General features: G+C 34.1%; 2 protein-coding genes across 6 annotated transcripts; one reads left to right on the top strand and one right to left on the bottom strand.

Moving 5' to 3' along the window:
• Positions 1 to 3,391: 3,391 nt before the first annotated feature.
• Positions 3,392 to 6,274, bottom strand: RpS9 (ribosomal protein S9). The gene is made up of 4 exons (XM_090156363.1): positions 6,162 to 6,274; positions 4,989 to 5,214; positions 4,220 to 4,406; positions 3,392 to 3,608 (listed from the first exon to the last, which is right to left on the bottom strand). The coding sequence occupies exons 2-4, from the start codon at positions 5,203 to 5,205 to the stop codon at positions 3,434 to 3,436; spliced, it is 579 nt and encodes a 192-aa protein (XP_090012489.1). The 5' UTR covers positions 5,206 to 5,214; positions 6,162 to 6,274; the 3' UTR covers positions 3,392 to 3,433.
• A 3,574-nt stretch (positions 6,275 to 9,848) lies between these two features.
• Positions 9,849 to 25,171, top strand: Naa60 (N-alpha-acetyltransferase 60). Of its 5 annotated transcripts, none has more exons than XM_090156435.1 (5): positions 9,849 to 9,964; positions 16,886 to 17,153; positions 18,038 to 18,134; positions 20,073 to 20,317; positions 24,030 to 25,171. In XM_090156435.1, exons 2-5 carry the CDS (start codon positions 16,914 to 16,916, stop codon positions 24,162 to 24,164), a joined length of 717 nt encoding a protein of 238 aa, XP_090012561.1. In that variant the 5' UTR covers positions 9,849 to 9,964; positions 16,886 to 16,913; the 3' UTR covers positions 24,165 to 25,171. The 5 variants fall into 5 exon arrangements, with proteins under 5 accessions (XP_090012561.1, XP_090012564.1, XP_090012562.1 ...); XM_090156438.1 differs by lacking the exon at positions 9,849 to 9,964 and adding an exon at positions 10,018 to 10,046; XM_090156436.1 differs by lacking the exon at positions 9,849 to 9,964 and adding an exon at positions 11,561 to 11,650.
• Positions 25,172 to 26,008: the final 837 nt, after the last annotated feature.

The following is a 26,008-nucleotide window of genomic DNA, read 5'->3' as shown; positions in this document are numbered from 1 at the left end:
TTTGGAAGGTCAATTCTCTATACCGGGGGACATCAGTTTGAGAAATTTGAGCGTTTTCGGTAATGTTTTTCACCAATTTTGAAAAATTATTTTTCGACCACTAGGTGCGAGATAAAAAATTTCTATTATAAAGTTGTAGGCCGTCATCGAAAACCCTTAAAAATTGTTCACTCGACGAAAAACAACTTATTTATCAGTGAAAATTCGAGCTTGAAAAATTTACAAGTTGGTGAAGCCAAATTACGATTGTTTGAAACGATAATTGAAAAGGGAACAAGTCTAATACAAACGTAGTAGAGTTTTCACACTTGAAAAAATGTACACGTTTGGTTTTTAAATGCAGATATTTTATTCACATAAATTTTTACAAAACATTTTCAATAATATCACCATTGGCTGCAACACAGGTTTGTGCGCGGACAATTAAGTTCTCAAACGCTTTCTCTACCATTTCTGGTGTGACGTCTCGGCAAGCACTGATTATTCGTCTAATGAGTTCCTCCCTAGTTTCAATGGGCGTGGCGTATACCTTTGCTTTAACGAATCCCCAGAGAAAATAATCCAGCGGTGTTAGGTCAGGTGACCTTGCTGGCCAATGCACTGGACCATTTCTCCCTATCCACCTTTCAGGAAACTCGTTGTTGAGGTGCTCAGTTACTTGCCGGGAAAAATGCGGAGGGGCGCCATCTTGCTGAAACCACAACTGACGTCTTTCAGCCAATGGAAGTTCGTCGATTGCGTCACTCAGTTCGTTCTGTAGAAAATGTAAATAACTTTGGCCGTTGAGGTTCGTCGGCAGGAAAAAGGCACCAATCAAACGGTTTCCAACAAGTTCAACCCAAACATTGACCCGTTCAAATTGAACCTGGTGATGATATTCAAAACCCCAATGTGGGTTGATGTCAGACCAAAGATGGCTGTTTTGATGATTAAAGGGCCCATCTCTAGAAAATGACGCTTCGTCGGAGAACAAAACATGGCGCAAAAATTGTCTATCTTCTTGGACAGCATTTAGTAACCAGTTGCTAAATTCATAACGTCTTTGATGGTCTCCGTCAATTAGTCCTTGGTGGAGCGTAGCTCTGTATGGGTGATAGCGATTCTTACGAAGAATTTTCCACACACGATTTGCAGAACAACCCAAATCAGCAGCGGCGTTAGCGCAACTGTGACGAGGATATGCCACAAAGTACGCGAGTACATTGTTCTCGAAGTCTAAATCCGGTTGACCCAATCCGCGAAACCTAGGTTGCAAGTTACCAAATTGATTGAAATCGTGAATTGCTCGTCTTACTGTATTTACAGATGGTGCTCCATTTGGATGTCTTTCTGCGAAGATTTCAGTCACTCTTCTAAGGTTTTGCGCTGCTTCTCCATAGTAAATGGCAACTATCTCGGTACGCTCAGCTACTGAATAACGAGGCATTGTTCGAAATATTATCAAACACTGATAATAATCTCCCAAAGTTTTCCTTTAAATACCCAATGCATGTTTAGGATTGACCTATAGCCTCGTGTTTTTTAAATCCGGTCGTTTTTTTAACCAAAGTTTCAACTGGATTAGGTAATTCGGTTTCAATTATCGTTTCAAACAATCGTAATTTGGCTTCACCAACTTGTAAATTTTTCAAGCTCGAATAAATTGTTTTTCGTCGAGTGAACAATTTTTAAGGGTTTTCGATGACGGCCTACAACTTTATAATAGAAATTTTTTATCTCGCACCTAGTGGTCGAAAAATAATTTTTCAAAATTGGTGAAAAACATTACCGAAAACGCTCAAATTTCTCAAACTGATGTCCCCCGGTATAGAGAATTGACCTTCCAAATTTGAAATCGGTACTATAAATAGTTTTTGAAAAAAAACACTTTTCCGAGCAAAAAAAAAGACCCTGTATATCATTACACCTTAGCCCTTAAAAGGTATACAAAAATTTTAAGCTTATGGTGCTTTTACCCATATTTATGTAAAATGGGGTCACTTAGGCATCCCTAAACGAACTGGGTTATCCTATAGACCCAATGAGCAGCTCATCGCATTAAACAAATAACTTAGGTTTTAGTTTTTAAGAGATAATTAAAAGCCGAGTTAAACTCTGAAATCAATGCTGAAGTATTGCTTTTTACAAAAACAATTAGCTTTGATTTTTCCCAAGCTGTGCTTCAAAATGTAACAGTTGATTTTGTATTTACCATTTTTTAAGCATTATCCAAATAAATCGACTTCCACAGTTAATTGTAATAGCTAGTGTAGGGAGCTGTTGGCTCACATGGCATGAAGGGCTTGCCACCACCCTTCTACGCATTGTAACCCAGCTACCTCTTAAAGGCATTAAAAGTCGCTAGATGGCTTGGGCCTAAGGTGGTGCCTTGAGTATTAGCTTAGCTGATTATTTAATTTTTATTTATAATGCTTAAACTTTACAAGAGTTACATGCATCGCTGGTAGTAACTAAAAAATAATTATGCCTCAAATGTGATGTGGCTTTTTTAAAGCGGGTCATCTTATGGCAAATAAAGGCAATTTTGAAGGTACAAAGACGAGCATGCACAATAATAAAAAAGGTATTGTAAAAGCTAGCTCGCGCGTAACTTAATTAAATCAAGAATTTATGTGCTATTTTCAGTTTGCTGTAAAAAAAACCCCACATCACTTACAGGATTAATTAAAAGTGGGCAGAAAAAGCTAAACACTAACAAATTTAAAGTTATGATAAAACCACAGCTTTAAGTTGAAACTAAACTACATAATTTATAATCATTCCCTATTGTTAAAAACTAGTGGTGTGCGAGTACCCGAAAATTGCGAGTACGTAATTTTATTACTCGCACGGGTACCCGATTCCCACGAAAAGGGTACATAATTACTCGAAGCGGACTCGAGTAAATAGATAATTTGAAAATTACCCGGCGAGTCTAATATTACTCGGCGAGTCCATTATTACTCGGCGAGTAATTATTATTGGGCAAGATTATTTAAACAGCGGCAAATAAATTTCAGACGAATTGGCCACGATAACTTAGGACTCGAATTGAACTCGATACAAATTAGGACTTGAATTGGACTCGATAAAAACATTCCGGACTCGTATTGGACTCGAAAGCTTTATCAAGTCCTTAATATTTGGACTCGAGGACTCGCGAGTCCAAGTTTCTAAGACTCGAGACTCGACTCGACTCGAATTTCAAAAAACAGGACTCGCACACCCTTATTAAAAACCTTTTTCAAGGCTCCAAATATATTCAGTATCAACAGATTAATATTTCTCAAAATGCACATAAAAAATTTTACACAATTTTTGCTTGCGGAAAACCTATTTTAAAATTCATCTTACAAAAAAGTGTTTGATTTGGTTCATGTATTTCTGGTGCATTGAAAATAAGCAATTTAAATGAATTAAACTTTCAATTATTTTATTGAGAAAAAAACATTGTTTAGTCTTCTTCCTCATCTTCTTGGGCGCCTGTATTATGTCCCTTCTTCAAGTTCTTCCTCTTAACACGTCCAGGTCGCCCACCACCGAATGGAGATTTTAGGGAGAAATCAATGTGCTTCTCTGAATCTAACCTCACAATAAATGATGGGATGTTGACCACTTGCTTCCTTACACTGAAACAAACAAATTTTGTAATTTTCGTAATGGCAGAGGTTTAAAGTGCATGTCAATTTTTGATGAATTTCTCAAAAGAAACAATAATTAAACATCTAACTAAAATAACAATCTGGTATACTGAAAAACCTACCGCAAGGCTTTTCTTAATACTCTTAAGGTTAAAAGTATTCTTATTTTATAAACCTACATAAATTTTACAAACCACTATTTAAACTAGCGTTACCCTAAGTGTAAAATATTGTTACATAAGTGTGACACTTCCAATTCTTTACATTCAAAAGTTTTATTGAGAGCTTTCACAAGACAGACTGCATTACGGGCTTCATCCGCATTTTGCACCCACTTGCTCACGCGTCACACGTACCCTTTGACAGTGCCTCACTAGGGGTAGACTTTCTTCTTGTGATGACGTCACTACGTTACTAGCTCTCAGTAAAATATTCCCCAAAGTAACAAACATGGATAATATTATAGACTTAGGGTGTTACTCTACAGAAACATTTCTATAATCCTTTCTTTGTTGCAAAGGGTAGATAAAATTAAAAGTTATAACAGCATTTAAAAATTAGTTAATGAGTTTCTTTAAAAAAAATATGGCCTAGCTTACCGAATGTGTCTTTGTCTAATTAAAACACGAGCATGATGGATACTTTTGGCAAGTCCATGCTTGAAAACTTGGGTTTGGAGTCTTCTCTCCAAGAAATCTTCAATTCTAAGACCCAACACATAATCGAGTTTCATCCTGTTTTCATCAAGGACACCAATTCGCACTAAACGTCTTAGCAAAGCATTTCCTAAAAAACAAATATTAATGCTGAGAATTGTATTTTTTACTTTAACCGAGATGCTAAACTCTGATTTAAACTAACCAATGTTCACAAAGGAATTAAAAAATGTTCTAAATCAACCTCCATTTATACAATGATTTCAGTATCACGTGACACGACGTCACCTATGCTTTTTCCCATAGAGAAAAAATCCCGCACAAAATGGCGGCCATAGCCAAAGCTACGAACTGAAACTACTCTATTGCGACGTTAGATTAGAGAAGCACATTTATTTCTCTCTTACAGCAATTAGGGATGCATTAATATGGGTACAGCCGATATATCGGCTATTCATGTCTGATAATATTGGAAAATAAAATCATGATACATTGGCTGACATTAACAAAGTTATCTATCATAACAGTAGTGTATATGATACTGAGGAGAACAATTTTAGTACCGGGATATTGGTGGTATAGCTATCCTGGAGAATCTTTTACGCAAACTTACCAGATTGGGGTTGCCATACAGTTAGTAAAACATAATAAATTTGTTTAATATTATAACTTAATTATTCTATAAATAAAATCTTAAATCTAAAATACTAACCTTCAAAAAGTCGCTTTGGGTCCTTTTCATCCATGGTCAACAACTCTCTGGCAGCTTTACGGATCTTGGCCAGAGTGTACTTCACTCTCCATACTTCTCGTTTGTTCCTTAGACCATATTCTCCAATTAGTTTTAACTCCTGATCTAATCGTTCCTTCTCAAAAGGACGTCTAGGAGTTACGTAAGTTTTTGAATGTACAGTTGGAATTCGTGGCATTTTTTACACCTACAAAAAAGAAATTAAGCATTAATTTGCATTGTCAATGTTAACACTACTCAATTGCCCAAAAATAGTTATAGTTATTAAGAAGAAAAAGTCAACTTTAACTTATTTTAACCAAATAAAGTTGCGTGAGAAGCAGTTATCTTTCTTGCCACTTCAACTATCCCCATCATGGAGTTCTGCATTACAATTTGAGAACCAACCCTCTAAGTCCTATCTCTCCCCAGCCTTAAGGGGTCATTTTCAAATTCCAACATTCCCAGGTTGTGTACGAACCCTGCTCTAAACTATGAATACTAAGATCTGTGAGCTGAGTAATAATCACATTTAAGTCAGCTAGATGGCTTGGGTCTAGGTTGGTTACTTGGGTATTAGTCTAGCTGATTTTTTTTAAAATAGGTTACTTTCCAACTGTTAAATTTTAAATCAATAAATGTTGTATATTCACACCAGACATTATGTTAAAAAGAAAAGTTTAAAGGGTAGATACCCATCCTAAATATTTCTGAAACAATTATTTCTTAATGCTAAGATAGTGAGATTAAGCAAAGATGAAGGCAGCAGTTTCACGTGTTTTAAATCTCTGGAAAAAGAAGTAGATGTAAAGGTGTATTACTGAAGTAAAAATAAAATATCCCCGCTGAAAATATTTAATATAAGATGAAAAATACACCATTGTGAAATTTAAGACTTCTTTTAAAACACCATACTGTTATTAAATCATCAGAAATTGTATAGTTTCATTACAATTCTAGGCCTATTAACCGGCCACGCTATCCTCACGCTTAAGCCTTAACTAGGCTACTACAGTAATGTAACGGAGATTAATTTTTACGTATAATAATCAAACTATATTTAACACAAAAAATAAATGGATATTATACCAATTATAACGCATCTAACAATACTAAATTTTAAAACTAAATATAATTTAATATAATATAATTTACCAAAGGAATACGGTTCCCACGTGGCAGCAACCGCACCATGCACGAATAAAAGGATTTCTCTCAGCAGCGTTGCCAGAGCCTGAAAAACAAATTGCATACCAAGCCCAGAAAACTTCCGATTTCCGAAAAACAAATATCACACGATTAAAAAATAATGTATCATAAATTTTTACATTATCGGAATATAATTTGCATTAAACCTAAATGAGAAATCAATTTTTTTAAAAACACTTAAGCCAAGTTGAAAAACTTTGACTAAAACCAATAACAAAAATTAGAAGTTAGGTGTTTTCACTAGTTTACGGCTCAAATTAAATCTTTAGTAAACTATAGTGTTTTTCACCAAAGTATATTTAGTATCGTCACACATCTGACTCACCAACATTTTCCAGAGTTGGCAAACTATGCTTGAGTTGGCGAAACCGAAAACGTCAGTCCCTTGAGGCTTAAACTCAAAGCTTCGGCCCGCTCTCACTTATCTTGACATCTCTATATTTAAATACTTCTTCACCTGTCATTGACGAGACACAAAAGCTTAGTATGCAAATTGCAAGTCGCCTTCAAGTATTAGTCCCGTTTTCTAAACAGTAGCAAAATTTTGTGAAAAACTACTGTAAAAAGGAGTACTTCTACTTTTTAGCAAGAATAAGGTAGAAAACACACGCCATCTAAAGTAGAGAACTACACCCTTCATATACGGTTGCGATAGGTTTTCTTCATCATTGTTCGTAAATTTCCATCGTTTGCTTATATTTTTATGACTTTTTAATTGGACTGTTCTGTAGCAGACGCTAGATCATAGGCGTTTCCTAAAAGAAGCTAGCGCCTAAGTAAAACATATTCAAGGAAATCGCCCAGAAGTAGTATTTCCATGATCCAGGCCCTGCAAGTTACTGTTTATATAGTGCTTGTTGAAATAATCGAAATTTCCACATTTACCCCATACCCAAAGAGGGTTTAAGAATTAAAAGTGAAAACTATAGTCCCAGTACTCGCCATCGTGCCATTGTCAAATACGCCTTCCATGCCGCGTGAACCAATCATGTCCAGTGGCGTAGCTGAGAACTCAGAGGCCCCCCCGCAAAAATCTCTATGAGGCCCCCCTTTTTAATTTTTTTATAGTTATCCCCCCTCGAAGCTTGAGGCCCCCCGCACCGCGTGCCCCGCGGACCATCAGCTACGCCACTGATCATGTCGACAAAGTGGTTTCCGACCTGACTACCCACAGGAAGCAGTTCTACCAGCTCGTCTCTATAAAAGCGAAAGGGACTGGAGTCCTTGACCTCTCCTGCTCCGGACAGACATACCGGCGTTCTTTTCCAGCTTACGATGTGGATACCGTTCCTCTTTCGGGAAGCCCGCGCCCCACCAATGTACGGCATAAATTACTCAGTCAAAGGCATTCACCAGCCCAAACGGCATCCAGGCTGGGGTCCTTCGCAGGTGTGCCGATGTCTTAGCAGCTCCTCTGAGTGTCATTTTCCAGCTCTCCTACGACACGGGAGAAATTCCGGACGACTGGCGTCGGGCCAACGTCACACCGATCTGACCCAGTGGAGTACCGTCCGATTGCACTACTGTCACAGGTCCTCAAAACCACATGTCAGTGCGTCCGCCATCTGGGCTGACTTCATCCAACACAACCTCATGAGTCCCTCCCAGCGCGGTTTTCATAGTGGCGTCAGCACTAAGACAAACCTCCTTTGCTGCGTTGAAAACTGTACTTCCGACCTCGACAACATCGGCAAGTGGTGTTAGCTGTGGCTGCTACCGCTAAACTCTGTAAAATGCTCAGTTCTCTCACTTCACAGAGTTGGTCAGCCAGTGCACTCAGCGAAGTATGTCCTTCAAGGCGCTGACCTGTGCACCGTCTCCTCTCAAAAATATCTTGGAGTGACACTAACAGACACCCGGGAGTGGTCCACCCACATCAACCGTGTCATCGCCCAAGCCGCTAAGGCCCTTAGTTTCATCCGCCGAGACTTGTTCCACTGCTCTTTTGCGACGAAGTCGTTAGGAGTTTAAACCTACGTCCTCCCGATCCGGGAATACTGTTCGGCCATCTGGTCCCCATCGTACACACGGTTGACAATATCCAGCGGTGAGCCCTTCGCTTCGCAACCAGCGTTAGATTCGCTTGGAGTACGTCGATGACAAACGTGCTCAAAAACCACCAATGGGACACCCTAGCTTTGCACCGCTGTCTTAAGCGTCTCATTATCGTAAATAGCGTGGTTTATAGCTCATGTAGTGCCCTCGCCCCCCTTTCGGTGGTCTTTTCCGACTGGCGTCGCCAACCAAGAGGGAAACGGGTCGCCTCTATGATCCTTCCGGTATTCAGACTTGCCGTCCGCAAACATTCATTTCTCCCCTCTTCCGTACAGGAATGGAATTCCTTCCGGAAGGCCCTTGCTACGTATTTGGACATGTACGATTATCGCTACTTCTAGTCTCGACTTGATGGGTTTGTCGGGCTTCAATTGGTCACTAAATAACGCGTCTGAGAAGACTTGAACGATCGGAATTTTAGTCAGCCCAATGTAGCTTTATTGATATTTATAAACTCGCTTGGTTTGTGCGGATGAAGTTAAATAATGAGTAGTTTAGAAAAAGAAAAGGTTGGGGAAAATTTCCAATACGGTTTGGTTCAGAGATCACTTTCCGAAAATGGAACAAGTCGTCGAAGTGGGATATTCCACCAGCGTTTTAAAAAATCATACCAAGCCTAGTAGAGTTAGGCCTAGGCTCAAAAGAATCTGTAAAGACTCCCAGCTTGTTGATGCCCCAGAAAAGCTCAACCTGAATTTCTACTATTTTTTTCAAGAAACCTGCTTCTTTTATTTGACAATGAAAATTTATTTTAGAACCTGAGTCTCTGAAAAATAATGGCCGTCGGTTTATCAGAATTAGAGCTAATTGCGGCATAATTGGCATATGAGATTTGATGACGTCAAATATTACATCAAATATGACGTCAAATATTACGTAGGGTACAGATGACGCAATATCTGTGAAACAAACCGTTAGTGAAGAAATAGTGCTAGTGGCATACTTATGAGTAATTATGTTACATATGCTTATACTATAAACTTCGAGCTTAGAAAGTATAGCGCCATCTACTTTAATAGCTGCCAACTAAATGTGTAAAGAAATAGCAGTCGACTTTTGAATATGATAGTTCTTTAGCTTTTATATCGAGATAATTTTAAATTAGCAGACAGCTTTCACACATTCGATTTAAAACTCAGTCGGTAGGTGGCGATATTTCTGACCAAAGTTTAAACTACACACGAAGCCTATTACGGCTACTACGGTAGCGCCCATACCATTGCCTTCTAAATACTGCACATATCCATGTGAGTAGTGTCAGTGCTACATAACGCAACGTCACCCATGCTTTTTCCTATAGAGAAAAAAACGCGCCTAAAATGGCGGCCATGGCCAAAGCTACGAGATGATACTACTCTAATAGAGACGACGCTCTGAAATTTAAAAAGCACACCTTTAGTGACGTAAGCCGTATAAATTCTATCAATATATTTTCCCTTTAGTTCTCTTGTTTTTTTCCTCTTATAATTATATTAGTTTTCTTTTCTGTTCTCTAAAAACAATATTTAAATCTTATGTACAGCCCTGATTTTGAAAATGAACTGAATCATTTTTTAATATTACAGCAGACGCTATTGGAAACTTTTTGCCCAGTGTTTAGTTATTTTTTAAAGTTAAGAATAATTGTAATTATCATTTTAAATGTTCTCGTAAAATTTAAATTTTATCACGAAAAACATTCAACAATCACCCAGGTGAACTTTATTTTAAATAATTTATTGATTCTAGTTGAAGAAATAGTAAACACCGAGCAGTGCATAGTCAATAAACGCGAATGTATTTAATATTGTGATTTAATGTTTAACTTCCATTAGGATTAGCTTTTGTAGAACAATATGACAGATACCACGCTCTGTTTCTTAATTTTTTTATGATAGATATTTTTAATCTCTTTTATTTTGGTACCAATACTGTTTTATGGATGTCCGTTTGGACTAATGAATTGACTTCGTACAGGGATTTTTTAGCGGCCTTGAATTTCCCCAGAGAAGGCACAAATGGAAACTAATGTGCATCACTCTATCAGGAAAAATGGGCTTAACAGGAAAGTGCATGTGTGAATATGTAACCAGGAGTGGTCAAATGTTAAAAACCTGATGCTACCTAACAAGATAGCTCCATGTAACATTTTTGCACATGAGTAACTATAGATTCGTTAATGTGTATACATAGCCCACCTGCATGACAAGGAGCCTGTTTTGAGGGAAAGGATATTACACGGATGAAGGCCGTGTTGGAAACTTGTAGAGAAATTTGTTTAAGCATTGTGGGAATACTCGCTTTAATGAGCGTAAGAGTGATAACTTTTCCACCAGTAGAGGGATATGATTTTTGGACATTTTGTAAGTGCCAAAATGACCCTGTCATATAAAATAAAGGTCGAAAGACTTGCGAATTGTGACCTCGCGGGTATATTTCGCTAAACGTTGATCTATTTAACTGTTAATGGATAAAACTTTTCACTTTGAACTGCTCCTAGAAATATTTAAGTTATATTAACAGACATGGTTGTTATTTTCTGGAGAGGGCAAAATTAACCTCAACCACATAATGAACTGATTATTTTTATCAGAATATTTATCAATTAACCATTGTCTAATCAGCATTGCTACAAGTTCTTGATTTGTTGACCATTTTCATTGTTTAAATTAAAATCTGATTCCTTTCTTCAATTAATTTAACAAACGGATGTACCAATTCCTTAAAAAAATATTTTTTATTAATTGAATGACTGTCATTATCCTAGCGCTATTGGTAAAAATTAGGCATATGTGAAAAATGTGTTCAAACAATTTTTGCGTTATCTTTGATCCATTTTTGAATGTTCTGTTTTTGGCAATCGCCACCAGGAACACTCCACACTTAAGAAATACTTAAAAAGACCTGACCCACGTGGATGAGAGTTACTTGTACCTTCCAAGATGATAACAATTTAAATTTTTAAATAAAAAGATAATGTTTAGTTTAATATTAAATTAAAAAAATTGTATTAAGAAAGAATAAAGATATTGGCAATTATGAGTTTTTCCTCTGATGACATTCTAGCTGCCAGTATCAAAAACTCAGTCATAATTGAGAAACATTGGGTTGGACTAGTCAGTTATACGTTTGTTTGTCGCTTGTCTCTGATAAGAGGGTAATGGCAGTCATTTAATTGTTTTTGCTTCTCTGTGTTTTATTATCTCCAGACTTTTCTGATTCCTCAAATAAAGGTATCTTTTTATTTTGCTTAGAAGGAGTAACTGTCGATTATCAAAAAATTGTTAATTTCAATGGATATTGGTTGATTGTTACTCTTATGTGATCAAATTAGAACGGGAAGTTCGAAGTTGGTTAAAGAATAGGCTTCCATCAGCAACTCTTTTTCACTGTTTTGTCATGTAAGTGAAACAACTAGGATTATATAGTGCAAAGTAACAGCTGCTGTATTAATAATAATATTAATAATCAGCTAGGCGTCTTCATATCAACCACTAGAATTGTAAATGGAAGGCTTGGAAGCTTATTTTTTATGTGTTGACGTAGATATGATTATGTAAATTTATTTTTTCTCTATTTACATTTGAAATCACAAGTTGCAATTGAATTACTAAAATTTAGTTAATAACATTTCTCAGAATGTTATAAATATGGGGATGGATGACAAAATAAGTTCCTATAATATCAAATGTCTTCCATTGAAGCTATTATATAAACTTATCATTATTCTTTATAAACAACCCTTACCAAAAAATAAGTGGTCTAAGAACTATTTAAGTTGGTTTTAAGTTTGTATTTGAGACAAATACCAACTAAAAACCTACTTTAAAACAACTTAAAACCAACAAAAAACTTACTTAAAATGTTACTTAATAAAGACCACTTAAAGCCACCTTTAAACTTACTTAAAATGTTACTTAATAAAGACCACTTAAAGCCACCTTTAAACTTACTTAAAATGTTACTTAATAAAGACCACTTAAAACCAACTTAAAAAATAATATGTAATTTTCTGACCACTAAAAACCAACTAAATACCAACTTAAAGAAAAAGGCATTTTCCCACCAACTTAAAACTAACTTATTACCAACTTAACTAGTTTACTGAAATATGCTGACCACTTTATTAATGTGAAAATTTGGTATTGTGATATAGTTAAATGCAATATTGGCTGCCAACTAATATAAATTTTTACTATCAGATCTTTGAATATTTTAATTTAAAAAAAGTAATTTTAAAATAATTTTGACTTCCTTAATTGGTAATAATCTTGCATTGCAAAAATTTGGCCTGTATTTTGAAATTTCCACTTAAGTTAAAAGACCACTCAAATGCACATAGATGAGTCTTCTTAGACAGTTCTGTAAAGTAAAGACATTTTACTTTGCAAACACTTAACAAATTGAATTTTTTCCTTTATTTTTTTAAGAAGGGGTTCAGTAATTGGTCTGTTGCTTGGTTTTAATTGATATACTTTGCTCCCTCCTGTTGAGTTGCTTTTCTTATAAGATGTACTGTTAAAAGTATAGGATAAATATTTCACCGCCTCAAATTACATTTTGAAAGATATTTTGAAATATTTTTTCATGAGCTTATTTGAAAAATTGGGACATAGTTAAGGCACATGCTTTATATATTTCTATATCTTAGAATTATTTGTTATAAAAGACTGCTAGGCACACCCTTACCAAAAAATAAGTTGGCTAAAAACCACTTACGACAACTTGTATTTCAACTTGGTTTTCAGTTTGTATTTGGGACAAATGCCTACTAAATAATAACTTAAATCGTCTTTATTAATAAACTTATTTCCAACTAAACCAGAATCAACTTTTACATTTAACTACTTAACCAACTTAAAAATAATATGTAACTTCCTGACTACTAAAAACCAACTAATTACAAACTTATCAAAGAAAGTATTTTCCTACCAACTGAATAACAACTTATTACCCCTACAACTAGTAACTTGAAATATGCTGACAACTTGAGCTTATTTAATACCAAGTTAATATCAACTAATAATGTGTATACAAACTAAATACAAACTGAAATCCAACTTATTTTTTGGTAAGGGGCATGCTTTATATATTTCTATATCTTAGAATTATTTGTTATAAAAGACTGCTGTTTTCACTACTCGTATCAAAATTTTAATGTCTATTAAAATGGGAGTTTTAAATGTAGTTAGTGCTCTTGCCTCGCAAAAAACAACCTGGGAACTACTGTATCTGCATTGATTTTGCAGTTTTCTCATCTGTTAAAAGGGTCTTCTTCAGAGTATTTCAGTTCCAAACTTTGTAAAATTTGCAGAGGTTTTATAGTATATTAATTAGTGTATCCCTTACCAAAAATAAGTTGGCTAAAAACCACTTAGGACAACTTGTATATCAACTTGGTTTTCAGTTTGTATTTGGGACAAATGCCTACTTAAAAATAACTTAAATCCTCTTTATTAATCAACTTATTTCCAACTAAACCAGAATCAACATTTACATTTAACTACTTAAAAGCAACTTAAATCCTACTAGGGAAACATCTAAAATTCAACTTAAAAATATTATGTAATTTCCTGACTACTAAAAACCAACTATTATAAACTTAGCAAAAGCAGTATTTTCCTACCAACTGAATAACAACTTATTACCCCTTTAATAGTAACTTGAAATATGCTGACAACTTGAGCCTACTTAATACCAACTCAATATCAACTAATAATGTGTATACAAACTAAATACAAACCGAAATCCAACTTATTTTTTGGTAAGGATACATAGGCTATTGGCTATCTGCAGCCGGGCTAGCCGCAATACTCTCACATGTATCGCTGTGGAAAGGGCTTATTTGTTTTATTTTTTATTGAAATCAAAAACCTTGTAATTCATGTTACATGGTTTTTCGTACTTCAATTTTTAAGCTAATAATATGCACCCATAGTAGAAATTATAATTAGCCTTTTCAGTTTACAGAGAAGAACAATGCTGTAAACAAAAAAAAGGTAGTTTTCAATGTTGAATGTTTTTTAAATAAAATTTTGCTCAACTTTTAAAATTCAAATATGTTGAAATCATCTTGTTTTCCCTGTAAGTAAATTAGAATTTTGCTTTTAGGTAGGGATGCACTGTTAGCTCGGCCTATTTTTCTATTATCGGTATCAGCCAATATCAGTTTAAACGAAGCCAATATTGGCCGATACCGGTATTAGAAAAATATTTTAATTAAACAATTTTAAAAATAAGAAAATTATCGATTAATTAACTAATGATAACATTTTATTTGATTGGTTGCGCCATGTACTCCATACTTCAGAAGCTAGATCATACCTTTTTTAGACAGGGGGTTACGAGTGTAAACAAATAAAAAACCTTGATATTTGATTTGTGTTAGAAAATATGTATCACGTAAAATGAAAAGAAACATGTTCGGATATGCTCTTGCAAACTTTTTTTATGAAAAATTAGAATAAAATGGTATGACAGTGTACTGAACCGTCTTTTACAATGATTTTATCATATACATCCCTTACCAAAATATAAGTTGGCTAAAAACCACTTACGACAACTTGTAATTCAACTTGGTTTTCAGTTTGTATTTGGGACAAATGCCTACTAAAAAATAACTTAAATCGTCTTTATTAATCAACTTATTTCCAATTAAACCAGAATCGACATTTACATTTAACTACTTAAAACCAACTTAAAAATAATATGTAACTTCCTGACTAACTAAACCAACTAATTACAAACTTAGCAAAAGAAGAATTTTCCTACCAACTGAATATCAACTCATTACCCCTTCAACTAGTAACTTGAAATATGCTGACAACTTGAGCTTACTTAATACCAAGTTAATATCAACTAATAATGAGTATACAAACTGAAATCCAACTTATTTTTTGGTAAGGGGCACTACTGTTATGATAGATAAATTTTGTTAATATATCGTCCGATATTATCGATCGATCACGAGTAGCCGATATATCAGCTGTACCCATATTAGTGCATCCCTAGCTACTTTCAGGTAATATTGGTTTTTTAAAACAAAGCTATAAAATTGCAAAATCTCATTCCATAAACCATGAGATTATTTTACTTAAAGCAGTTGCAGATATATAAGGCTAATTTTTGAAGGCAAATATTCTAAAAGCAGGAATTTTTATTAATTTTTATAGCTCAAAAGGTCAGACTATGTGGTTGCGCACCTCACTAATTTTGAAGTAATGATGATTAGCAAAATTTCAGTTTATTTTATAATTTTTTTAAATCTAAGATATTTGCATTTTTAATAATAATGTAATATATTATTAAAAAAAATATCATATAGTCACAAATTATGCCCAAAATCTTAATCTTAATTAAATTTTAATTTATAGAACTGACAATTACTTGGGTAATACTGTGACAGATTGAGCAGCATTGTCTACCACTACCCATGGATTCGGTTCAAAACCCTTAAAACTGAATCTTAGAAATTCAGTGTTGATTTAAGTTGAAAAAATTGTTCATGGGGGGTTTATTTTTCTCGTAAAATGAAATTTAGTAAATTTTAGGTTATGTTTTTGTTAATAGAGAGAGCTCAAAGAACAAATATTTGCTTACCTTGAGATGGAAAGCTTACACGTTTTATGCTTTTCCAAATTGTTTGCATTTTCATGTTACAATAACTACACTACGCTGTAAACTATTGGTGTAATTTTGGTGTATTTGGAATGTTTATTGTTACACTTTTTACTCCTGTGTGGTAATACAGGGTTCGTACGTAACCTGTATAAGTCGGGGATTTCCAAATTAGGGAAAAATTCAGGGATTTAAATAATATTGTAAAAGGTCAGGGAGAAGTCGGGGATTTATTAGTCAACAAACTTTGCGTCAATGAGACTATTCCCAATATAGTTGGCTAAAAATGAAGTGTCCTCTCTTGCGCGCTCATCCCTAGCACCTTTTCCTGAGGGAGGAGAGAGACAATCTCATTATTCGGTTATAAAATTTAATTAAGTTTGTGATATTTAAAAAATTGTTTCACCTATGAAAACATGAAAATTACCAGGTATATTACAAAAAAGGTCAGGGATAACCTGGATAAGTTAAGGATTTGAAAAACAAAAATTCTGTACAAAATAAATCGTGTAAATACTAAGGAAGGATTGTTTTGAATTGTAATCTTCTTTACAAGTTCGTCTGCTGCTTTAAATTGGCAGAGAAGCAAGTAATGAGCTCAAAATAAGAGTCATCTCATAAATCAAAGTTAGCCATTTAATTCACCTGTACTGGATCTCAAAAATGGACATATTAATCATTCTGAAAATCAGGAATTGGCTTCTATGTCAAAGAAACTTAGAAAAGTATTTTACTAGCAAAGTGGCGTGAACACCTTGAAACTATCGTCATGGAATTTCCTTTTCTAAGAATTTGTTATTTCTAAAAATTAAATAATTTTTCTTAGACTAAAAATAGTTTTTCATGGTTGATATTTTGAACTGTAATTTTTTTTTATAATTTTCTTTATTTATTAATTTAATTTAATGTAAACGTCATTGTGATTTGACATGGACCTACAAGTATGAGAGATGTGCAAATACCAAATAATTTGTTTTATCTATAACTATGCCTACAAATATATTTTGTCTTTGGTTTAGTGATATCAAATGGGTGCAAACCAACTGAATGAGCGAAAAGGTCCCCCTTTGCAATGATACAAATGTTCAACTTCGATTTCTCTGTCCTGATGACATGCCAGAAGTAAAACGGCTATGCACAGAATGGTTTCCAATCGAGTATCCAGATAGTTGGTATGAAGAAATCACCTCAAATACGAAGTTCTTCAGTTTGGCTGCAGTCTTAAAGTGTCAAATAATAGGTTTAATTGTTTCTGAAATAAAGCCTCAAACAAAATGCAACAAAGAAGTAAATATATTTCTATTTATTGCATTCAAAATAAGGCGTTAGTCACTTGAGTAATAAGATATTCAAATTGGAGAGGGAATTAATTTTAAAATTTTTTGTAAATTGCAAAAACAAATTGTGAGAAAACACTTCAAATTTTGATTTTGTCCGATAAGTCAAATTTAATGGGGGGATTTGGTCGTTAAGTTTAAAACAACATTATAATTAAGTGCCATAACTCTGACATCATCAAGTTTCATATTATATCCCACAATTCTTCGATTTACCTAAAAATAATCTAACACTTAATAATAATAATAATAATAATAACAATAGATTTTTATTGGATCACCTTGTATGTACAGAATACTTTTTTACATAAAGGTCTAGGGCTATAGTCGCTTATTAAATGACCATTAAATTTAGGTAAGAAATCGTAAAATTTAGAACTTTTTTATGCTTTTAGGGGTGAATAGATGGAAGGTAATCGTTGTCTACTAAAGTCAAATGTCTATGGTCGTTCTGAGTTGTTTCATAGTTTCAGTTTTTAATTTAGATGTTTCTTCTGTAGATTCAAAGTTTTATATATATTTAGAAATTATCCCATAACCAAATCCGTCTGTGACTTTTCCCTTCTAATTAGGCTACCAGTAGTAAAATAGTAGTTTATTCAGTGACCTGAAATGTTTGGATGGCGCAACATTGGTAATATTTTTTATTTTCAACTGCAAATGAATGTGCAATGTTGCGTGATCCTGATATTTCTTGCCAGTTAATCACCTGCATCACAGGCCCAGCAGCTTTTTGATGTGGGAGATTATTATCAGTTCACCAATGTTGATAAAAATAAACCCTATTACTGCAGTTTACTTTAAACTAAAATTATTGAATTGTTCTTTTCTTAGGATCAAGGACTTTTAGCATCATATTTTCCAAATCGAACAGAAGTGGCTTATATATTAACATTAGGAGTTGTAAGGGAATACAGGAGAAATGGCATAGGTGAGCTATTTTCAAAGACCAGTGTTGTAATCGTAAAATCTTAAATTATGAGTTGCACATGTTTACGTGAAGCTCTACCTCCCCCTCATATATAGTCCTAAATAAAGATATGAATGTGGTTTTCAAAGCTGCATCTTTAAGAAACCCAGTTTAAGTCGGGTTCAATACTCTACTTCAATAAACTTATAATGCAATCATGATATTCAGTGACATGAGAAGATAAGCTTGTATTAGTTATTTATATGTAACTAAAAATAGGCTCCATTAAGTTGCCCCCCCCCCCTCTCTACAATTTTAAAAACTTTCATTTGCGATCGAATGCGACCTTGATGCGACCATATGCGAAACTAAAAAAAAGATGCGACATAATTGTTAAGTTGGAATAATTAAAACAAAAGGGGGGCTAACTTAATGACAGCCCCCCACTTTCAACTATCAACCCGGAAACACAACCAATAGAATGCGACCTCAATGCGACACCCTTACTTTCGAATGCGACATCTTAGTTAACGAGATAATCGCTATCGTAAGTGGGGGGGGGCTAACTTAACGCGAGCCCCCCTATAACAGTTGAGACCTCCAAACACCTTTATTCGATTGCGACCTCAATGCGACGTTATGCGAGACCCTTACTTTCGAATGCGACATCTTAGTTAACGAGATAATTGCTATCGTAAGTGGGGGGGGGGCTAACTTAACGCAAATGAATGCGACCTCATTTTAAATGATTGCAAATGAATGCGACCTCATTTTAAATGAATGCAAATGAATGCGACCTCATTTTAAATGAATGCAAATGAATGCGACCTCATTTTAAATGAATGCAAATGAATGCGACCTCATTTTAAATGAATTCAAATGAATGCGACCTCATTTTAAATGAATTCAAATGAATGCGACCTCATTTTAAATGAATGCGACGTCAATGCGAAGCAATGCGACACCATAATTATGTAATGTGACAGCTCGGTTCACGAGATAATTAAATAAACAATTGTGGGGGCTAGGTTAATGCTCGCCCCCCATGTTGGAATTAAGACAAATAATCACCGCTATTCGAATGCGACGTCAATGCGAAGCAATGCGACGGTCGTACTTTCGAATGTGACAGCCGTGTTAACTAGATAATCGATCGAACCAGATCGAGAACCATGGACGCCCCCTTAACTTCACATTTCAGTTTAATAGCTTAATCAGATAGTAGGGAAAAACCTATTTTCAGTGGAATAATACTCTCCCATAGAACGTATTGGCCACAAATACCTAAGCCACCCTGTATATAGTTGTTTAAAACTAAAAACATTAAATTCATTGTATAGTTTTTTGGCGGAGTACTACCATGGCTTCTTAAGACATATTCTTATTATACGATTTTGTAAATTAATAATTGATTTCAAGTTTAATTATCTCGTGAATGAAGCTGTCGCATTGCTTCGCATTCGATTAGGAGTGTTTCCGTATTTATATTTGAAAGGGGGGGGGGGCTATGTTTGACGTAGCCCGCCTTAGATGGTTCTCGATCTGGTTCGATCGATTATCTAGTTAACACAACTGTCGCATTCGAAAGTAAGACCGTCGCATTGCTTCGCATCGAGGTCGCATTCGATCGCAAATGAAAGTTTTTAAAATTGTAGAGAGGGGGGCCAACTTAATAGTAATAGGTTACTAGTAAAAAAGTTCATACCTTTTTATTTGATTTAAGTCGATGATGCAAGTATAGCAAGTCTTAGAATGTGATACTGAGTATTTATTTCTAAGAAGTTGGGTATTTGAAGCTTTTGTGGCATATCTTAATTTAAAAAAGAGCCTGAGTTGATTAGTATTGTGATATAGTGTTGAAAATGGAACATACACCAATTAATATAATTGTTAAGCTCTAATTATTTAAAAAATCTAACCTTGCTTATTTTTTTAAGGTTATGTTTTTTGTTTTTTCAGCCACTATGTTGCTAGATAACCTTATAGCTCATTTAACATCTGGTCAAGAGAAAAACAGCAACACTTGCAAAGCCATATACTTGCATGTCCTCACAACTAACGCTTCAGCAATCCAGTTTTACGAACGTCGCATGTTTCGAAGGCATAACTACCTTCCTCTCTACTATTCTGTAAAAGGTCTTGGAAAGGATGGGTATTCTTACGTTCTTTACATCAATGGAGGTTGTCCTCCATTCTCTGTGATATATCCTTTTCAGTTTCTTTTTAAACAAACCATTCCAATTATATTTCTATTAGGGTGTGACCCAAAATGACTTCTTGAAGAAGTAAATTATCAGAATTTATAATCTGTATGGAAGAATTATTTAAAAGGATTTTTAGTTTGCCCATCAGCATTCCGTAGCAGACTGAAAATTGATATCACCTTGCGCAGGAATCAAACCTGCGACCTCTGGTTTGATTATATTCTATCTTGTAATTTTTTTCATTGTTGATTATACTGTAACATTTTCAAATCAAGTAATAATTATAACAAGCCCTTAATAGGCTCTAGATAAATGACAGTGCCAGTGGAATTGGGATAAATGCCAAAGGTCGTGGGTTAGATTCCGGTCAAAGATGATCCGGTAAGGAATGCAAATTGCGAAAATAGCCTTAATTAAAAATAATTCGGCGAAATTAAAGTACAGCGGCCTCTTTTTCCCTATGTTTCGGCGGATACAATAGAGAGATTACAAGGGTTTTTTTTGGCCGCAAATGAAGATTTCAATTTTTATTATAATTTAAACATTTTGACAATTTTTGGAAGTTTATAGTTTTTTTTTGGTACGACACTCATGTTGGATACAGTCCCTTACCAAAAATTAAGTGGTCTAGGAACTTGGTTTTAAGTTTGTATTTGAGACAAATACCAAGTAAAACCATACATAAAAACAACTTATTACCAACTAAAACCATACTCCCAACTTAATATCCACTTATTACCCCTTTAACTAGTTTATTGAAAAATGCTGACAACTTAAAACCAACTTAATACCAACTAAAATGTGTACACCAACTAAATACAAACTAAAAGCCAACTTATTTTTTGGCATGGGGTAGTACCCAAGATTTCAATAAATCTCAAAACCAAGGCAAAGTGCAATGGGTAAAAATTATACAAATTTTAGGGTTAAACTGTACTTAAATATTTCAAAAGCATTTATTTCTTCATTCATAAAGAGAGCTGGGTACATAATACGCCTAAGCCAATAGAAGCTTCTGTGGCGCCCTCTAAGAAAACCAAAAATACACCAACAATAAATTTAATATCCAAAAAAATTTACAAATGTTTCAAGGGTTAGGTGAATGAAGCAAAGCCGCAGCTTTCAAAAATTCCAAAAACACATTTTTTCCTTGCTGTTTTGCCCTGCTTCTAAACATGACGGTGGCTAGATAACCGGGGATAAACCTTCTCCTCCTACCTGAAGTTGGCAAAGCCTGTTTGGCATTTGCCCAGTGGCGTAGCTGAGAACTCAGAGCCCCCCCCCCCCCCCCCCCCGCAAAAATCTCTATGAGGCCCCCCTTTTAATTTTTTTTTTGGTTAGTGGGGCCCCCGCGGGCTCGGCGGACCATCAGCTGCGCCACTGCATGTGCCCAAAGGCCCTCTATATGGTTAGTATGTGTCCCAGTTTCAGGGTCTTTAAAGTGTAACGAACGGCTAACTTTAAAATGCCTAAAATTGGGATCACAATCTAACGCGTCGTAACTTTTGCCCGAACCTGGCAGGTTTGTGGTATTCCTTACCAAAAAATAATTTGTCTAGGAACTACTTAAAGTAAACAAATGCCAACTAAATATTAACTAAATAGAAACTAATTACCAACTTAAAGAAAAATATTTTACCACCAACTTAATAACAATTTATTACCCCTTTAACTTGTTTATTGAAATATGCTGACAACTTGAGCCTACTTAAAACCAACTTAATATCAACTAAAATGTGTATACCAACTAAATACAAACTAAAATCCAACTTATTTTTTGGTAAGGGATATAAAATGTGAAAAAGTAAATTCTCAGCAAAATATATCTTAACAACAATGGAGATTCCTTAAACAGAAAATTCGGTGTTGCACTGAATTTTCTTCTGTTTTGATACTGCGTAAATAGTAACAGCGACATTTCCATACAAAACGGTCAAGTGCCGAGTAATCTGGGTATAATTGCATTTTTTGATTGCATTTCACACAATCAAAGCCCTATGCCAAAAGATTTTTTTCTTGCAACCATTCGATCATTTTAGGGGAATTACGCGGTAGGCGATCCAATTCGAATAAAGTGAACAGCAATTAACCTTCGTAAATTTCGCTGTCATCAGACGATTCACCAGTAGAATCTGTTGTTTCACCACTAGAATCACTTTTGCCCGAAGACATAATTTAGTTTTATAAACTGGTGGAATAATACATGTTAGACTTATTTGCTAAATCTACCGCACTCAAAAACATGTTGTGTGGGCTACCAAAGCAGTGGTTTCGGTGAACACTTGAAAAATATAATTACAACAGAAAATGTAAAAATTCCCAAAAAATTATCAAACTTTTAGATTAAATGAAAAAATTAATCTTCATTTGCGGCCAAAAAAATATATACCCATGCTATCTACGTGACAATGTCTACCAGATGTAAGCCTAAAAAATTTAGAAGCTTCACACAAAATTGGCACATAAACAATTTTGTTAAAATATGAAATACTGGTTTGTGGCAAAAAAAATACCCATGTTATCTACGTGACACGGTCTACCAGGTACAAGCCAAACAAATTAAAGCAATAATGCCTCTATAGTTTACTTAACCCAATAATTCTTTTAAAGTGGTTATTTGGTGAGTTTTACTTGAGTAGTTAGAGATTAAACAAGGCTAGTTTTGACCAAATCTATCTGTTATATACATTAAATTTAATTACTATCATTCCCTTATCCACTCCCCCCGCCCCCCCCCCCCCCCCCCCCGGGGTCGGCACGGATCGGTCTACTCTGAATAGTTGGTGTACTCGTTTCCTGAAAAGAGTACGTTATCTGTGTACTTGGCTAAATTAGTGTACAGGAAAACTCTGTGAGCAATTCGGGTAGATAGTCAACTGCATATTATTTAAAAGGTTTTTCTCTCCTACACTTTTGCCTTTTTAAGGTTGCAACTGAGCATATCAGCTCAAAGTTTTAAAAAGTTAAATATTTTTAATAGATATATGAGTCCCAACCAAAATTTTTTATTAACTCTGGGAAATTTAAATGGTTCCCTTTGTATTAAATTTATGGCCCTTTTATATAAGTTAAACGTTATCTTTGATTTTAAATCCATTGGAAAATATTACCATATTTCCCAACCTGGTCTTAAAAGGGGTTATGATTTTTCAATTTAGTTTCTGCTCCCTTTAATATATTTAGCCCATTAAGAGAAACAAAACTAGATATGGTGACGTTGTCATTTTCATAAAATGAGATGGCAAAATCTAATATCTTTAAACTGATGATACCCTTTTCCTGACATAGAAATTGATGTCTTAATGATGCATTTATGTTTAAAGCATAAATGCTGTAACTGTTAGCCAGTGGGTCTTTATATCAAAGCTTTTCAATGTACCAAATTTTCACACCATTTTGGTACCTTGTACAATTTGATATTATTTTCTAGCATATCATTGTAAACTATAGCTATACCAAATCTATAGCCTACTTGAATTCAAGTTTTTGAAATTATTCTGATAAAAATAGGCCTGTCTAGTTTTTTTAATTTTCATACTAGGCTTTCAATTTAAATCAAGTCACATTTATACAGCCAATAGTGGGCTTTCCCTGGTCTTTTTTATTTAAATATATTACATACAAATAAGGTTTATCCTTGGTAGGTTTAAGTACTCATTTATTTAAATAAAGTGTAAAAGTAATAGGTTTTTTCCTTAACGTAACCTGCACAGATTATATGAAATCATTTGGACAGCTCCTGATGAAATTCAAGCCTTGTTCAATACCAAAGCGAATTTATCGTCACATAACCTTTTTAATGAGTAAAGTGTGGAGTGGACGAGTATCTTTGGGGATATTAAGATAATTAAATTTTTATTAACCCAATGAAATAAATCACCATCCACTGTACGATAGAAACCTTACCAGAAACAAAATGGTTTGCTTTTGGGATTTTGGAAGTAATGATTTTGTGATATGTAACTCTACAACAGAAAATATTAATATCATTTGTATAGTGTGATCTTTGTTGTACATGTATGCAATTTTGTCCAACCGCGTGAATAGGCTCTATTTCGTAGCTTTGAGTTTTTTGCTAATATTATGTGTAACGACTATAAACTTATAATGCAATCACAGTATTCAATGACATTTGAGAAGATATGCGGGTATTCGGTATATATACATAGAAATATTCACAGTTGTCTATATAGCTTCTTTCTTTAGTATGTAAGATAATGGTTAATGAAAATTCAATAATTAAATCACAAAGGGTTTTGAGATTATATACCAGTTACCTAGTAACTAAAATAGGAGACGTATACATATGAGAGATTTACATGGAATAAATATTCGCGTTATTTACAAATCTTAACTCTGACTGATTTCAGTAGTGAAGAAAAAATGTCACGAGTTTCTGGGTTTTTAAAAAATTCCTTACACATAAAAATATTTCGTCATTCAAAGTTAAAGATCATTGGGAAATAGTTGATGAAAATGTTACACCTAAAAAGTTAAATCATAAAAGCGTATGACAAAATTCCACAGTGTTTTAAATTATCTCATTACTGATCATTGGCCAATTGCGAATAAAATGAGTGTATTCCCAAAGTGTTCCATTAAGTGTTGAAGCTTTGGTTCCAATTAGTAAATGATAAATCAAATATTGCAACAGTGAAAAATCAATTTTTAAGATATCTATCAGTATGATAAGTTCATGTTCTTATTAATCTTTCATAAATTGCACTTTTACTTTGTATTTTTTTAATTTAAAAGTAATTTTACTAGCTAAATTGGTGTTGATTGTTTTTACATATCACTTATGTCCTCAGTTTCTACTATAAATTATTGATTCAATAAATTAATTTCTTATTATATACGCCATCTAGCAGTGTAAAATGTAGCTACGTGTACTTACAATTAACAATTGTGGCATCATGAATTATTGTATGAAAAACTTCTTATGGAGAAAACAGATTAACTCTGGCATATGCATCTCTGAAATTTCCTGTCAAACTTTGACATCAAATTTGCTAATTCCAAAAAGTTACATTTATCCCTGACAGATATGGTGTTTCAAACGCTCTTAAATTATTTGCCCTTAGGAAATACGTAACTGGTGCAGTTTCATCTGCCAAAAGTATGTTCAAAGATTTATTTTGCTCATTTAACACATTTCTTTAAAAAAAATTATAGTAATTTGTATATTTCTAAACATATCATATTAGCCATATAATTTAATTGCTTTGTATTCCAAGAGTTTATTGTTTAAACCACGCAAAATGTGAATTTTATTTGACCATTTTAAAAAAATACATTTAAGAGAAAAAAACTAGTCCTGTTTGATGAGATGTTGCTAAAACGTTTGTTGCAATTTATTTCATGGTTTATAAAAAACTCAACATTAAATTCGTTTAATACAAATTTATTAAAAGGTATGTTAATAAATAAATAAAGTAATAATTTTGTTCTCCTTTAAGTTTGTGGTGTTGATTTTTAACATGGCTCAGAATAATCCCCTTAAAGGTATTCTAGGCCCAATTAACCGCGTTTTTTTAATTATTTATTGAACGTGTGGTTTGTCTACAATAACTAAGCATGAGTGTTTTTTTGTTGAATTACTTTGAAAAATATTGTGACTTGCTGGGAAACTAGTATTTGATAGAAATTTCCAAAAACTACTTTGTTATTTTTTATTGTGTGCGATTACTA

The sequence above is a fragment of the Leiobunum rupestre genome, chromosome 8 (genome assembly GCF_980474605.1).
Source record: "Leiobunum rupestre chromosome 8, qqLeiRupe1.1.hap1, whole genome shotgun sequence".
Lineage (NCBI taxonomy): Eukaryota > Metazoa > Arthropoda > Arachnida > Opiliones > Sclerosomatidae > Leiobunum > Leiobunum rupestre.
Note: the sequence above shows the minus strand (reverse complement) of the source record. Positions and strands in the feature narration are given on the sequence as shown.

Coding starts and splice junctions, on each gene's coding strand:
- RpS9 (XM_090156363.1), bottom strand. CDS start 5,205: ATGCCACGAATTCCAACTGTACATTCAAAAACTTACGTAACTCCTAGA. Junction 4,407..4,988: donor CCCAAAGCGACTTTTTGAAG/GTTAGTATTTTA, acceptor TTTGTTTTTTAG/GAAATGCTTTGCTAAGACGT. Junction 3,609..4,219: donor ATTAGACAAAGACACATTCG/GTAAGCTAGGCC, acceptor TGTTTGTTTCAG/TGTAAGGAAGCAAGTGGTCA.
- Naa60 (XM_090156435.1), top strand. CDS start 16,914: ATGAGCGAAAAGGTCCCCCTTTGCAATGATACAAATGTTCAACTTCGA. Junction 17,154..18,037: donor AAACAAAATGCAACAAAGAA/GTAAATATATTT, acceptor TTCTTTTCTTAG/GATCAAGGACTTTTAGCATC. Junction 18,135..20,072: donor ATACAGGAGAAATGGCATAG/GTGAGCTATTTT, acceptor TTGTTTTTTCAG/CCACTATGTTGCTAGATAAC.